Source organism: Asterias rubens, chromosome 12, assembly GCF_902459465.1.
Source record: "Asterias rubens chromosome 12, eAstRub1.3, whole genome shotgun sequence".
Lineage (NCBI taxonomy): Eukaryota > Metazoa > Echinodermata > Asteroidea > Forcipulatida > Asteriidae > Asterias > Asterias rubens.
In genome coordinates, this window is record NC_047073.1 from 4,737,210 (window position 1) to 4,753,501 (window position 16,292).

The following is a 16,292-nucleotide window of genomic DNA, read 5'->3' on the forward strand; positions in this document are numbered from 1 at the left end:
GAGCAATTGTTGCCTTGATTTCCCTTCCAACATTTGTCCTGTGACTTGGAAAATGTCATTTCTTTCTAAATTGGGACCAACCTTGCCCTCTTCAGGTAACAGGCTAAATAATAAAAAGTTACAAATAACGAGAAGATTGAAATAATATTTGAAAACAATAACTATGAGGGTGGTCCTGTTGGCGAAGTGTTACATTTCCTCGCTTTTAACCTCTAAGATTCCGCTGGTTCGAATCACGTCGTTGGCACTTCTTGGATTTGGTCTTCAGTCCCTACCTGATTGCCTGGGTTTCCCTGGAATAATTATTTTGAGTTTTTCCTCCCACATATGCTAGAGAAACTTCCTTCCTCGTCTTCTCTCCATTGGGTTTGTGGTTAGTACAGTGATTAAGTTCACTATTCTGAGAGTCCTTGGATTCACAACTAGATTAACTGAAATGAAATTAAACAACTAACTGAAATAAAGTTAAACAATCTGATTATCTAATTGATCTTCACACTTCTTGAAAAGGTGATCCTTATAGTCTTTGATTAAAGGGTCTACTATGTACTTTTTCCTAACACAAAACACAATGTCCACAGATTTACATTAAACTCGTATAGTTTAAAGATTATGATAGTAGAAAGCTTCCCTTGAAATTTTACTTACTGAGGTGCTCTAATTTTTGAGAAATGAGTAAAATAAATGATGGTTTTCATATAAAATTATCACTGGTTAATGGGATTTTACATGCTTAAAATAATTTTTGTCTTCGTGAGACGAAAATAAATTGCGACTTGTTTTACTCATTTCTCAAAAACTACACAACCTCAGTTAGTAAAATTTGATGGGAAGCTTTCCACTATCATTATCTTCAAACCCTGTAAGTTTAATGTAAATCTGTGGCCATTTTTAAAAAGTACCCGAATCCTTTAAATCTAAATAATGTTGGGTTGAACAACAACAAATTAACAAGAGCTTTCTAATTTGGTTTCTCGAGATTTTTGACCTGTTTTATGAAGAGAAAGGGGAAATAGTTTACTAAAGTAGCCCTTGGACATCTGCGAACACTGAACCATGTAGCCTCACCGCTTTCTGGGTCACTTGGCATGGGGTCAGTTTCTGGTTGTTAGGGCAAGTAATTTCAGAGTTCATGAAAAAAGGGACAATCAGTAGCAGCCCTTTGCCAGATGGACTGCATATGTTTGGGAGGTGTTGAGAAAAGGAAGGGCAGAAGTGCATCGCGTGGTAGATATAGATCACTATGACACTAGCAAGCAAGTGTGGCATATTTTTTGACAAGTTTCAAAAAATTACCAACAATTCAGAAAGATTGGTTTTAGTTTTTGTTAACCACATCAGCCGACCATCCTGTGAGAGGTTCGTTGAATAGCTGATTTTATATAACACCCAAGCAGATCCTTGCCATTTGATTGGAGGATTGTCCGTCACGTGATCGCAAATAAAAGTACCATTGCACGCTGAGTCACTCGCCGTGCTTTTTCGTTCCATCCGAAAAGTACCATTGCACGCTGGCACGCTGCCAGCGTGCAATGGTACTTTTCGGATGGAACGAAAAAGCTGAGTAAAAACATCACTGCGTGCGCGTGTCTTTGGTAACGCAGCAGGTGTTACTGCAAGAAGGCATAGTAAAATTACTAGCATTCGGCTTCTACAGTTGAAATTGTTTGTTTTGACAGTTGTTTCTTTCAATCAAAATGACAAAGTTCTACTTGGATGTTATATAAAACAAATAATGAATGTTTTTCATTCGTGCAATGGTGCGAATATGTTCATTCGTTGAAAGCTGGAATGTTCCATTCAACTCGCCTCCGCCTCGTTGAATAGAACATTCCATCTTTCAACTCATGAACATATTCGCACCATTGCACTCATAAACATTCATTATGTGTATACTATTTGAGTGAAAACCAATGCTCCCTGAAATGCGGTAAAGTTACCAGCCAAAGTGCCATGTAACATGCATCATCTGTGACTGGTATCCAGCTTATTTTTGCTTAGCAGACACTTAGTTAGCCTGAAACTGGGCCATCTGTTTGTCAAACTCTCAGACTCAAGAAACCATTGCGACACTTTGGGTACTCTGTCTTCATGTAGTTTATCCAGGACTATGGTCACATGTATGTGTATATCAAGGGCCACCTACATTGCCTGTTTTCATTGTGATGACCACAGTTGAATTGAATGAGGACAATTGGTTGTGGCAATCCCCCCTATCCCAATGCCTTTTCAACCACTGCAACGCCTTTCACCCAAATGGACGGTTGGTATAATTGCAGACCCTAATTAACCATGGTTAGGAGTTGAGACCTTCTTTTTGCCCTGTGGAGTCGGCTTTGGGGAGTGGGGGTGGTTAGGGGTGGTTACTACACTGTTGTATCATGCAAGTTGTATAGTGGCTTTGAGCCTCTATTCAGCCCCTATTTAAATTTGAAAAAAAAGAAGAGGTATAAAGTACAACCTCCGTAACAACATGTTTTCAAAACTGGCAAACTTACAATCTGACTTCAATAGTTCCCTTGTTAAGTGGAGCTTGTTCAAACTTACTTGTCTCTCATTGAAGTTTCTACTTGAGTGTTGAGCTATAGTTAAATTAAGTTGATCTAAGACTCATTGTAATGGATCTAAAACTCGAGTCTGAACAAGTTCATGTAAGACATGTAGATACAAAACAAACGGTAATCCAAAAGATTGAATATTGTGTCCAAATTGACTGTTACAAAAGTAGAAAGTCATGTACATCTTCGCCAACCCAATGCTCTCCTCAATGATGAGAATTGCTCATAACTCATGAAATTGACATGCAGGTGCAATTTCATCCCATCCAAAAAGGGATCTCGGATCTTGTCCTGTTGTGCAAACAAGATAATCCAAAGGTCCACACTATTCATCATCAAGATGGGTCTGCTCAAGCGAGCATTGTTGTCAAAGGGGGATGGGGAATTTTTTCTTCTGCACTTACAAGTTGCCATCCTCATAAATTTTCCTGATTTTTTTTTATGGGTTCCCTTTTTGAATCGATTTAGATGAAGAAAAAAAATTCCCCATTGAAAAGCACTATGACAGTCGCAATTTCGTAGTGCTGAAATTTAAATTGCGTTCTGGCCCTCCTCAGCTCCAAGCTTCAACTTCCTCTCCCTAGAGCAGGCAGGTGACAGCATCAGTGGGGGTGGCCTCCCCACTCATGATGGAAGCCTGTGACATAGCTGTCATTCCCAGCGTGCTCTTGACCTATTCACAACTGGGCCCTGGTGTCCCATAAGACTCTTTCTCTCTTTGCGTTTCTGTCTTCCCCGTTTGCTCTCTCTTCAATTCTTCGAGCTCAGTACTCCTTGTATTCACCCTGGGGCAGGGGAGAAAGAAAGAGAGCTTGATGTACCAGCCAAGATGGATTGGAAACTCTCTGCATAAAATGAGTCGGGATCCTGTTTCCTTACTTGACGTTTAAAGTCACATCATGCCAACTGTGTGGAGCTTTGCCAACTTTAAGGAGAAGTTTGTGCTTCAAGTCTCGGACTTAAAAAATCCAAGTTTCTCTCTGGAGAAAGGCTCTGTCTCATTTGATATTGGTTCAATTTAAATGAAGATTGTGTAAGTTTGCTTGGATGAATCTGCCACAGTATTCACTGATATTTTCAACATTAAAATATTTGGATCCTAAAAAGGTTTATTCCCGTTTTATAACCATTTCCATTTCTTAATTTGTTGGGTAGTAGGCTACCGTTAAGTACAATTGATGTGCGGCTCCCCCATTTGAAATATGTACCTTTCAGAGCAAAATTTACATTTTATAAATTTGTATGTGATCATTTCAATGTTTTAAAAACTTTCCGTTTGGCCTACATGCATGCTGACAATGTATTTGTGTTTACACTAAAGTCAGATCACACTAAATGGCAATTTAACAAGAACGCTGAAAAGTGGGTTTTAAGAAAAATGCAAACAGAGGCTACAGCATTCAACGACCAGGGGTGTGTCTTCACCCTAGACAAATCTTTACCCTAGTTTCATCACTGCATTATCAGGCTACTGAAGATTTCAAAACAGATGCAACAGAAGGCTGGATCAGATTCTCAAAGTTGTTTTGTTTCTTCTTCTCCTCAGTCGGCGGAAGGTTGGAACGAGAGTTAGATTACACCACCAAGACGTTGGGAGAGGGATGGGGGATCACCAATCAGATCATCATACAGACTCCCAAAGAAGACGGGGGAAACGTCTTAACGCAAGAGGCTCTGCTCCAGCACGTCAGATCCTCGTTCTTAGCAACTCAAGTACAAGTCAGCATGTATGGCCTGTAAGTACTTATTCTCATTCTTGATGTCTCGTTTGCTTTGACAGGAGTAAGAACAAATATTTTCCTCCCTGTTTTGTAGTTTCTTTCTTTCTGTTAATTTGTTTAATATCGTTTTTGTGTGCAAGAAGAACTGAGATCTTAAAAGAAATGAAGGTTCCTTTTCGTGGAACACTCTGCCAGAAAAAAAAAAAAGAATTTTGGTTGAGACGTTGACAACGTTCTTCCTTGATAGGTGCATTTGGCCAAATGCCACTTAAAACACCAGAGGGCAAGTCAAAAATTCACTCCAAAGGGGTTCGACTGACTTGTTAGAAAGCATCTCCTGTTTCTGGACTAGTGAACAATTTATGGACCAGTGAAATGGCAATCTAGCTGGTCCTGTTGGCAAACCACTGAAATCATATGGGGACAATCCTGTTATAGATTGTTCACTAAGCAACCAGGGCCCAATTTCATGAAGCAGATAATAACCAATTGAGCAGAATTGAGCAGGATAGGAGTCACAAATTGTACATCTAACATCGTACTTAGGCTGGTAACAATAACTTAGTCTGTATATAATGCTGTGCTAATGTTGTGCTTAAGCAGCTCCATGAAATTGGGCCCAGTTTGTACATGTACACAAACCACCACATCTTTAAAACCCACACTCAAATTGCCTCTCGGAAACTGAGGACTGTGGCTTCTTATTAAGAAAAAAAAAAGCCTCATCAGTTTACCTGCTTCATCCAACCCCTGGATCAAGTTAATGTTACGTGACCCAGTTAGTTCTTGTAAGGTAACACCAACCGGCTAAACCATAGCGGAGTGGGTCCAGCACTACACACAGTGTACTGCAGCTCTGCACTTGAAAGCAGCTAGCGCTGTTGGTGGCCCCAGCCTACACTGTAATTCTATTACATAGAAAATGCCTACCTTGGGAACCCATGGAAAAGGTCGGCGGGGTCAAGGGAGGAGAGAGGAAGAGTCAAAGTTCAAAGGTCACGGAGGGTTAGGGGGAGCTGTGTAAACTTGAGACTGTTTCAAGATATTTGTTTATTAAGAGATGTTTTTGTTTATGGCGAAAGTATTTGATGAATGTATTGGTTTATAACTTCTCGGTAATTGCTTCGGATTTGTAGTATCTGCTCAGTATCGGTTTCCGAAGCTGGTTTGAGTTGAGTAAACTTGTTCGATATTTGACCTGCCCTACATTATGTGAAATTCAAATTTTACTTGTTTGTTTGCAACATCTTGAAAGCAACAAAAACAACAACAATACAAATACAACTTTGACTTTTTGAGTTTCTGAAGAAAAAAATACACCAAACTCGACGAGACTTGATCAAATTCTTGCAATACATTTTGACTGGTAACACTTTATGCAAACGAGTAACAAATATTGCCTACTACCAAAGAGTAGCCAGTGAGTGAAAACAGTTAGGGAAAGCCTTAAGTTATATGCCTGTACTATAATGTACTTTGATTTGACTTTTCATTAGAACTTTTTCTTTGATTTTTTGTTTTTGCAGAGACTGGAGTTTCAAAGATGTTTGTTTTATAACAGAGTTTCCAGCCTTTGAAGATAGTTTCATAGATCCTGTAAGTCTAAAAGTATTACAGTACAATAATTTCTGTAACAAATTTAATTTATGATTTGCTCGTTATTTATTAATGTGTGTTATTGAATATGCCTACATGATTTAAATCTTAAATATTTGTTTATGAAGAACGTTACAACCCTCCATCTCTGAAGAAATGATCAAAACCAAAGTTGATTAGTCTTCTGAAAACTCACTGAATGGTACCACCAATAAACGATTCTACAATGACCAATTGAGCCCAAATTCTCAAAAGTATGTGGTTTTTATGCCTTGCCTTTAATGTTGGTACGCACCAATAGGAGACTTTCCAATGCTAGGCGGCAGCAGACATACCGGGTAAATTTCCATTGTTTACGTAGTTCTGAACATGCGCATAATTCTGAGAACAATGGATTTACCCGGTAAGTCTGCTGCCCTCTATCGTCCCAGAAAGTCTCCCATTGAGCACACTGGTCTTTGACAAGTACAAAAGTAAACCCTTTCTTAAAAAAACAGGCTCAAAGTATTTTCTGAATGTCACTAACATCTGATTGTTTTCTTTGTGTTTTGTCAACAGATAATTAGTAAATTAATTCCTTGTACAATAGTAACGCCATTGGATTGTTTTTGGGAGGGATCAAGGCTTCTGGGCCCGGATGAACCAGTCAAAGTTCCGTAAGTAATAATTTTCTCAGTTTTCTTGAAAAGTGTTAACAACTATTTCTGTTAAACTTGATATGTACGGGCTTGATATTTGTCACCCTGAATAATTTGTTTTTATATCAGTACAGTGACTGACCTATGTATGACGTTGTCTTGTGGAAGGGGGGGGGGAGTTTAAAAATCAGTTAAAAAGTTGAAGACATGCACTGGGTTAGATTATAGCTTTTTTACTCCCTGCCTCAAGGAGCTTTTTAATCATGAGGTGAGGCTGAATTGTATTGAACGCACCTGAAAAATCAACAAAGAGGGCTCTAACATAAGTACCACCTTTTTCTAAATGTTCGTAAGCAGCATTTAATAGAGTAAGCACTGCGTCTTCTACGCTTCTTTTGGGACGATATGCAAATTGCATCTGGTCTAAAGATTTGTTAACTGATGGCATGAGCCTATTCATGATAACCCTTTCTAAACATTTCATTGGCACAGATGTTAAAGCCACTGGTCGAAGATCGTTCATCTCTCTGGCATGGAGTCGCTTAGGAATAGGAACAAAGTTGAACATTTCCACAGGGCTGGGACTTTCCCGGTACTGATAGAGGCCAGAAAAAGCTTGTAAAAAGGGAAAACTAACTGATTAGCACATAGTTTCAAAACTTTACAACTCACGCCATCCGGTCCCTTTGCTTTGTGAGAATTTAATTTGCAAAACAATTTCCGTACTTCCCCAACTGAAATGTTAAGATTATTTGTCGGAAAAGACCGAGCCAGATCAGCCACCTGTGTCTGTTCACTACTGAAGTCAGTTTGGTCAAATCTACAATAGAACGCATTAAGATCATTAGCATACACAGATTCATTTTCAACATTAACACGTTTGGGCTTTGGCTTATAACCTGTCATAGTTTGTAATCCTTGCCAAGCGAGCTTGGTATCGTTAGCTTTAAACATATCTTCAACCTTAACCTTATACAATTTTTTACATTCCCGTATTTTATGTTTGAGTTTCTTTTGTACCAACTTACGATCCTCTTTAGTACCTGAATGGAAAACTCTTTTTTTTTCATTCAACAGTAATTTCAGTTCTTTTGTTACCCAAGGTTTATTGTTAGCAAACATAAATAATTTGTTTACAGATACCTGGTGCAATTATCTCTTCTGTGTTTTTCTCTTCTTTGCAATTCTCTCACAAGAGAGAACTGCTGTCAACAAATGTCCGAGAGAGACAGCATTTGTAAGAAAGGTCTGGGGTACAAAATGTCCAGCACCTCCTGTTTTGATTGCAGTGTTCAGTTAAATCATGAGCAACTTAAAGGCATCTGGACATTGGTCAGTGGCCAGACCATAGCCAGACCTTCCAGATTGTGAGGGCTTGTGGAGTCAGAAAGTCTGTCCATTATTGCTCCATGGTCTGTCCAGCTAAAAAGAAGAAAACAAAAGAAGACTGGATAATCTTGGGGTGATTTCTTGAAGAGGATAACAAGCTCGGGATGTTAAGAGGGTCTGATGGTGGACATTTTATTGCCGATGCTTCACAGTGATGAACATTCCCGTTGTTTTTATATCCTTTTCTCTATTTTGGAGGAGAAGGAGGAAAGATTCAAAGCGAAACTAAAATAAACTAAAATTATCCATGGTTGTAAAAAGCTAATGTCATTCTGAAAGGGCAAGGTTGGATTGTTTGTAGACACTGAATCATTATTTGAAACTTGCAACACACCCACCCCCAAAAACTCATGCACACACATCATCTGAAGATTCTGAAAACGAAATTCTGGGGCTGTGAAAAGTTCTCGGATCATTATCTTAGTCGAGTCTGCTCTGAGAGAGACACATTTGTATCCAGCACTGGAAATCTTGGAATTTCTCTCCCATGGTTTTTTTGTTTGGCTCTCTGAAATTGACAAGTTGGCCTGCCCCCCAAAAAATATTTTGTTTGTATAACTTTCACCTACTTCTAGAGATTTCAGACAATTGATGTGTAGGAATCAACGATCATTCCTATCATAGTTACCATGTCAAGTTCTACCATGAGAAGCCAGAAATATACAGACTCGCTGACTCCAAACCACAGTCACATGTTTACTTTCTACCCACATGGTTCAAAAAACAACTGACAACAGTCATATTTTTTCGCACACATCATAGCCTGGGTTCCCAGTTCGGATGAGGGTCTTCTGATATCACTAGTAGCCAGGGAGGCCCTGACCCAGGCTGGCAGGGCCCTCCCTGCCTGGGCCCTGACAGGGGGCCTTGGGTATGGAAGGCCTGGCTTGTGAAGACATCTATGACATAAGCCATTTAGAAGTGGTATTAATGATGACTCTATGCACTCCTGACCTTGCAGATGTGAGTTTGGCAGTAAGTCATCTTGTGATGGCAATAACATTTAGGAGTTGAACATGGGGCTGGCTACTTGCTACTGTGGTGGATATGTTTGAATGATCTTTACATGGTTTCATGTGGGGATAGAGCAAAGTGGGAGGCGAGGGTGAGGTTGAAGGGGGGGGGGGGTCTCAGGCATGTAGGACTTAGCATGGGCGACTTAGCATGGGCGTCTAATCTGATCTTGCCTTGTGTCAGAAAGGATTTTTAATTCCATGGAATTTTCTCACTTCTGCCTGTCTTGTTCCAAATCTTATGCCAAGTAGTGTAGGTACATGTAGCAATGAAGTTTAAAAATACACTAGAACACATAGACTAAGATTATACTCTGTTTTTTAGCAAGGAATCTTCGCATTTACTCATCCTTAAGTTTTTTTTTCCTTATCTTACAACCTTAAGGTGGCCACCAGCTGGCAATTTGATCATAAAAAACATCATTTAAAGACAACAGACACTATTTGTAATTGTCAAAGACCAGTCTTCTCACTTGGTGCATCTCAACATATGCACAAAATAACAAACCTGTGAAAATTTGAGCTCAATCGGTCGTCGAAGTTGCGAGATAATAATGATAGAAAAAACACCTCTGTCACACGAAGTTGTGTGCTTTCAGATGCTTGATTTCGAGACCTCAAATTCTAAATATCAGGTCTCGAAATCAAATTCGTGGAAAATTACTTACTTCTCGAAAACTACATCACTTCAGAGGGAGCCGTTTCTCACAATGTTTTATACTATCAACCTCGCCCCATTACTCTTTACCAAGTAAGGTTCTATGCTAACAATTATTTTGAGTAATTACCAATAGTGTCCACTGCCTTTAAATAAATCTGCATCTTTAACTCCAACACTTGGCCGTGTATATGCACAGTTCATAGTTCAAATACTCACAATGTTTGGTGACCCAGTAAATCAATATTATAACAATATTGCTGCCCTTCATGTCCTAAGATGGTCAAATTAGCAGCGAACTAACCCAGTTCTGAACCAAGTGTTATGACCCTTGGCCTTGACTTATTCTTAGATGACCATGACCCTTGCTGTCTGTTAAAGTCATCATGAGGTCGGTCCTAATTAACTTGTCAATCATTTCATTCATACTGCCAGATGTCAATCATACAGCTGGTAAAGCATTTATTCATAATTAAGTTAATTTCTCCATGGCCTCAATGCATTGAACAGGCCAAATTTCTTTCCAATGGCGAGGGATGGGGGTTTGTTCTTTGACATTCTTGATGAACAATCCCTTGGTACTCGCCTGCTTTGATCATGACAATACAGCCCCTTTAGACCATTTTTTGTGATTCAGAGGATTCAGAAACATACACCTGGAACAGATAATCATAATAATAATAATAATAATAATAATAATAATAATAATAATAATAATTAAAACTTATAAAGCGCCATCTATCTAAGACTAAACTTATTCCGAGGCGCATAAAACAAACAAAGAGAGTAACAAAACAAAAACAAAAATAATCATGTGTTTAAAAAAATCAAATGATGAGGAACAACTACCCTTTCGACCAAGTTGTATCGCAGATTAATTTCATTTATTTGCAGGGGTGTTCATAACAAGAGAATTAAGATAGATTGGAAAGGTTTTTGACAGACTAAAAAATTTTCAAGTTGGCAGTGAACAACATCAGTGGTGCCACAGCATGATAACAATATTTACTGAATGGTGTAAATTAAAGGTGATTGAGGGGCCCGAACAAGAAGTACTCTGTACTTTGAAAGCGTCGAGGCCTTTATTTGACCCCTCAAGTTCCTCTAGATTGATATCTCGGAGCTCCCTTGATTTGTGACCTCTGACCTGGCAATTAGCAAGGGAGTCAGGTGAACTTTTGTTGACGCACCTTAGGCGCGACGAGGTCCTCCATTTCTGGGGCAGGGCTGTTTGCTTGGTGACAACTTTGCCCTCGTTGGGGGGCTCTTTGTTGGTGGAGAAAATCTTTTCTTAGCTAGCGTCTGTAGTCTCCTGAGTCCCGTGTCGATGGATTTCTTTGGTGAGGAGGTTGGGAACTGAGTTATTTTCCTTTGATGTGATTTAGCTTGTTTTCCTAAGTTGAAAACAAATAAAAGGCTATTGTTGTTATTTGAATTGGAAAGTGAAGGACATTGTGATAATAATAAGTGATGCTTTTTATATTTTCGTAAGAAGTAGGGATCCATGGGTTATCAAAATGTTGGAATATTCAATTCTCCAACAACTTAAAAAAGTTTGTTCTAAATTTGTTGTCAGCCTTTTTGTTTTGGCTATTTTTGTAAAGGGGCAACTATTAGGCCCCCTAACCATCTGTTTCATTAACAGCATTTTTAGTTGAAGAATTGGGCATGAGATCAAAAACATTGTCTTCATCAGCATTTTGACTTTGTACAATTTCACCCTCTTCAATGCTATAGGCATAATGAACAAAATGGTTAACCTTTTTAGTACTGTACATTTTTGCACAAGTTAAGCAAAATGTAAGTATCAAAAATCTAGTTTCCCCTTATTAAAATTAATGCTCTGCTTCAAGTCTTTTTTTTTTTTTCTTTTTTTTTGGGGGGGGGGGGTAGTAGTTGTGCTTTGTGGAATGCTCTTGAGTTATTGTAATTTAAATTAAACTTTTAAGATTAACAAAGGAAATCTGACCAAAGTGATTAAGATTTGCCACATGTCTGTCCGATTGTGGGATATCTCCGAAGTGAAATCACTGGCAGGGCCTGTTCACACCAGGGTCAACGTGTGCGGTATGTTTAGAATACTAGTCCCACACCACACACACTGATTTGGCCAAGGCGAGAGTATGTTCTCCAGCAGAGACTGTTATAAACTGTTATTGGGCACCGTACTCTTCAAGGGCCCACTGGTCTTGAGGGTGAAACTCACGTCCTTACTCTATGAACTCACACCATCAGACCAGGCGACTTTAGGTACACTATGTATATCTTAAAGAGAAGGTCCTTTTTGAGAAAATTCTTTAAGTTTTCACAGCTTTTGATTCATTCAACACTGATTGAATGTGCACAAAAGGACTTAGTTTGTTTGTAAATAACATGACATAATAGGTAGCAGGCATGCATTTAAGTTTTGAAAGTCCAGAAAGTTGAACTTCTTTCTGCAGGTTTTGCTTATAATTTCCTTTAAGTTAGATAAAGTTTTTTAAAGCTATTTCCATTTTTGTATCACCTCAATTTCCAATGGCCAACATTTTCCTGTAATTTACTGTATGTTTGGTGGGCTGTTGTTATTGTTGTTTTGGGTTATTGTTTTTCCTTTGGGGTGGGGGGGGGGGTGCAGACCAAGGAGGCAAAATACTTGTAAACTGATGGGGATAAGAAAATTAACACTTTTTTGTGTAAATCTGATCGGAATGTCCATTTTATAATTTCTATTGACATCAAAGTGTCATCACCTTATATAAATGTCAAGCAAATTTGTTCACTTCTTTTTCATTTTTTTTTTACGGCAATATAACCTAGTTCATGAAATGCTAGAGGGCAGTTAGTGCATGGTCCGTATATTTGCCCTGGGCACTGGTCCAGATCCAGTTATATTGGCCCTGCAGGCTTGGTCGACTAGTCTAGATCCATGGATATTGGCCAGGGCAGATAGGGTTTCAGTTTTATGCTAAGCCCGGGAATACTCAAGCAATCTCTTGGAGGCTGACCTCCCTGTACCCACCCTTTCGGGTTCACATGCCTTGGAGGGGGGGGGGGGCAAAGTGAGTCCCATCTGATGATTACAATTATAACATACCGCAACTCTTTCACTCATTGTATGTTTTATTGTTCTCTTTATGCGCTTAGTTAAAGGCTTTTGCGTTAGGCGCTTTACAAATGTTATTAGTGTTATTACTAATGTTTTCTAGTATCAATCGATAGGTTCAAGTTTGTTTTCCCACCATGGAAAGTAACGCGACTAATACAACTCGCATATTCATGTTTCAAAGCCAACACTCCCTCAAATACTTAGTCGTACTCGCAAGATTACTATTATTTGTAGTTTATTCTTATTTCTAGGTTATCTGCCAAACAGGAAGACCTCATTTCAGGAATGCAATTTTTCAGTAGATATCATCCTTTTTCCTCCTTGGGTGGTCCGGGCGACTGGTGGAGGGCGAGGGATGAGGGTGCCACAAAAGAGTAACAAATACTGTTCACACGATTGCAAGAAGGCAGTTTCCTAAAACACTGAACAAATTTTAGCATTCAAGGCAGTTTGCTTTTTTTTTCTGATTGATGCCTTCCATTACCCACCTGTGGCATACTTTTTCTTTTATCGGATATTTAGCGATAAGAACATCCTGTGGGCATGGGTGGTGTTATTCTATAGCTTCTAGTTTGTGCCTCTGATCTCCATGCTAAGGTTTCACTGATACCATGATGAAAGTTTTCTTGTGATGCAACAGAAAAATATTGCTTAAAAGGGAAGGTACACGTTTGGCAATTGTCAAAGACCAGTCTGCTCATTTGGTGTACCCCATCATAACCATAAAATAACAAAGCTTGTGAAAATTTGGACTCAATTGGTCATCGAAGTTGCTAGGGAATGATGAAAGAAAAAACACCCTTGTTGGACGAATTTGTGTGCTTTCAGATAAGAATAAAAGACTTCTAGCTAGAAGTCTTTTATTATTTTAGTGAGAATGTACCTCTTTCTCAAAAACTAAGTTACTTCAGAGTGAGTCGTTTCCCACAATGTTTTATACTATCAACAGCTCTCCAAAGCTTGTTACCAAGTGAGTTTTTAAGTTAATATTTGTTTTGAGTAACTACCAAACGTGTACCTTCCCTTTAGAGGATTTGGGTACTTTTTCTAATACAAAACACAATGTCCACAGATTTACATTAACCTTACACAGTTTGAAGATAATGATAGTAGAAAGCATACCGTAAAATATTAGTTGCTGAGGTGCTGTAGTTTTTGAGAAAATTAGTAAAACAATGTCATGAAAATACGTTTTTACATGCTAAAATAATATTCGACTCATCACCTAGACAAAAATCATTTTCATGACACTGTTTCACTCATTTTTTAAAAACTACAGCACCTTAGCAGGTAATATTTTCAGGGAAGCTTTCTACTATCATTATCTTCACACTGTGTAAGTTTAATGTAAATCTGTGGGCATTGCGTTTTTTGTCCTACAAAAAGTACATAGACCCTTTAAGTGTATTTTGATTGCAAATTGCTCTTAACTTGAATACATATCTCAATGGTTGTTGTTTTCTTTTATCGAACTACAGATCTTACAACCAGACCCTGAGATGGACGACGCTCGACCCCTTAGCCTTGTTAGATGACTTCAATCACATCTTTAGTATTTATGGGGATTTTATATCGGGAGATTCGTTAAAAGATCTCTTCAATAGGGTGAGTCAACCTTAATGATTAGTTCTTCAATAATAATTTTTAACCACTTCTTAACCCTCTCATTACCCAATTGTTTGAACATAAACTGCCGGTTTACAAATTGTTTGACATTAAGTGTGACATTTTTGCATCACAGATTTAAACTTTAACAACTCTATTTTCTTCTTGAGGATGTGTTTTACAGCGAAATAAGTAATGCACACTAATGTCCTTTTATATTACAACTAATTTTTAAAAACAATTCTCAGTCCATGTTTCACCTTCGTGCTGCGCCCCAAATTTCCCACTGTTTTGACTAAATTATTCATTTATTCCTGTGTTCAATTTACTCTTTACAGACGGGAATCGGCCACGCCTACCAGACCAAGCCTTGTCTCAACCCACTGGACCCCGAATGTCCAAACTCGGCACCCAACAAGCAAAGTGGACAGGTCAGTACACTGTATATGAGCAACTGGTCGCTTACAAATGCATCTCTTTGTTGATTTTGATTCACTTCCAGAACTTCACCTGTCAGTTTCAGAAATATTGATATTCTGTTAATTAATGCAGTTTTCAATTTACAGCCTTTTCCCTCTGCCCTTGTCTTATTTCTGCATCAGGTACCAGACATTGCTTCGGAACTTACAGGTGGTTGCAAAGGCTTTGCCAGCACATACATGGTCTGGCCAGAAGAACTCATCGTAGGAGGTGTGAACAAGAACTCCACAGGCCACATTCAAAGGTATTTGAATGCTCATCAGCTTATTTGCATATTAATGAATAGATTTGCATTTTGATTTTTTTTTCCAATTAACTGTAGAACTAAAAATAATGAATGCTGTTACTTAACTTATTATTAACTTATTTGTTTCTTAATTTATTAATTATTGATGAGCTAAGTATTGTTGTTAACGACTAAAACAATGATTATGCACATTAGGCATACAGTCTGCATAACAAAGTTAAAAACAGTTTATGAATCTGCAGTTGTAAATTCATTACAGTAAAGAATTCTATTTATTAACTCAATATTGCCCATTATTTTAACTCATTTCATGTCATTAATAAGCATTTTTTAACTCCCAGTTTTTTGTTTTTGTTTTCTCCACTAATTGCAACTTAACATTTTATTGATAAGCAGTCCAGGTAAGCAGTTTGGGAGTGTTTTGTTAAAACCGCTGGCGTGAAAACTGCTTGGCTGTATGCATGCATAAATAGTCTTATCTTCGCTCAAATGCTGTTGTTTTTCTATCTCTCGCTCTGTTGTATTCATAAAAATTTTTATGTTGTGAGGTGAAGGCAAGGTAGCATAATTTGTTTTAATATGATTTTTTTTTGCATTAGTTATTGATTTTCTAGCTTAATTATTTTGAGCTATCTTTGTGGTGAAAGTTAGACCTTGCATGTTACATACATTATTTAATGTTTCAGTGAATACACACCGTTGTACGCTGAAGAATTGTTTGGCTTTTTCATCTGTACAAACTCAAATGGTCATACTGAGGTTAAAGACAATGGTTGGCTGATTTCTCAAACAGCTAAGACTGATCTTAGTTTTGTATCAGTCTTAGCTGTTACTCAAAATAATTGTTAGCATAAAAACTTACTTGGTAAAGAGCAATTGAGAGCTGTTGATAGAAACATTGTGTTTGAGAACAAGGTAATTTCTCACTAAAATAATAAAAGACTGCAGCCCTGAAGCCTTTTATTAGGCATCTGATAACACACAAATTCAGCAACGAGAGTGTTTTTTTCTTTCATTATTCTTGTGCAACTTTGGTTACCAATTGAGTAAAAATTTGTCCAGATTTGTTATCTTTTTTGCATAAGTTGAGATACACCAAGTGAGACTACTGGTCTTTGACAATTACTAAAGGTGTCCAGTGTCTTTAAAGAAAGTGTGTTGTCACAATAGAAATCACTATAGTGATGTGAGCACCCCCCTTGGGTGGATATGGTTTTGTGCATTATAAATGTCTTTGTTATTATTATTATTAATATTGGCAACCCAACACCATGTTAATGTTTTTCGTTGATGTTCTCT

General features: G+C 38.1%; 1 protein-coding gene across 2 annotated transcripts in view; it reads left to right on the forward strand.

Moving 5' to 3' along the window:
- LOC117297652 (protein patched homolog 1-like) overlaps positions 1 to 16,292 on the forward strand; it is a 78,863-nt gene that overhangs the window by 37,767 nt on the left and 24,804 nt on the right. For both annotated transcript variants that reach the window (XM_033780799.1, XM_033780800.1), the window contains exons 4-9: positions 4,105 to 4,294; positions 5,806 to 5,875; positions 6,434 to 6,531; positions 14,140 to 14,266; positions 14,605 to 14,697; positions 14,869 to 14,990. In XM_033780799.1, the coding sequence (XP_033636690.1) occupies positions 4,105 to 4,294; positions 5,806 to 5,875; positions 6,434 to 6,531; positions 14,140 to 14,266; positions 14,605 to 14,697; positions 14,869 to 14,990 (700 nt within the window). The remainder of the gene's footprint in view (positions 1 to 4,104; positions 4,295 to 5,805; positions 5,876 to 6,433; positions 6,532 to 14,139; positions 14,267 to 14,604; positions 14,698 to 14,868; positions 14,991 to 16,292) is intronic.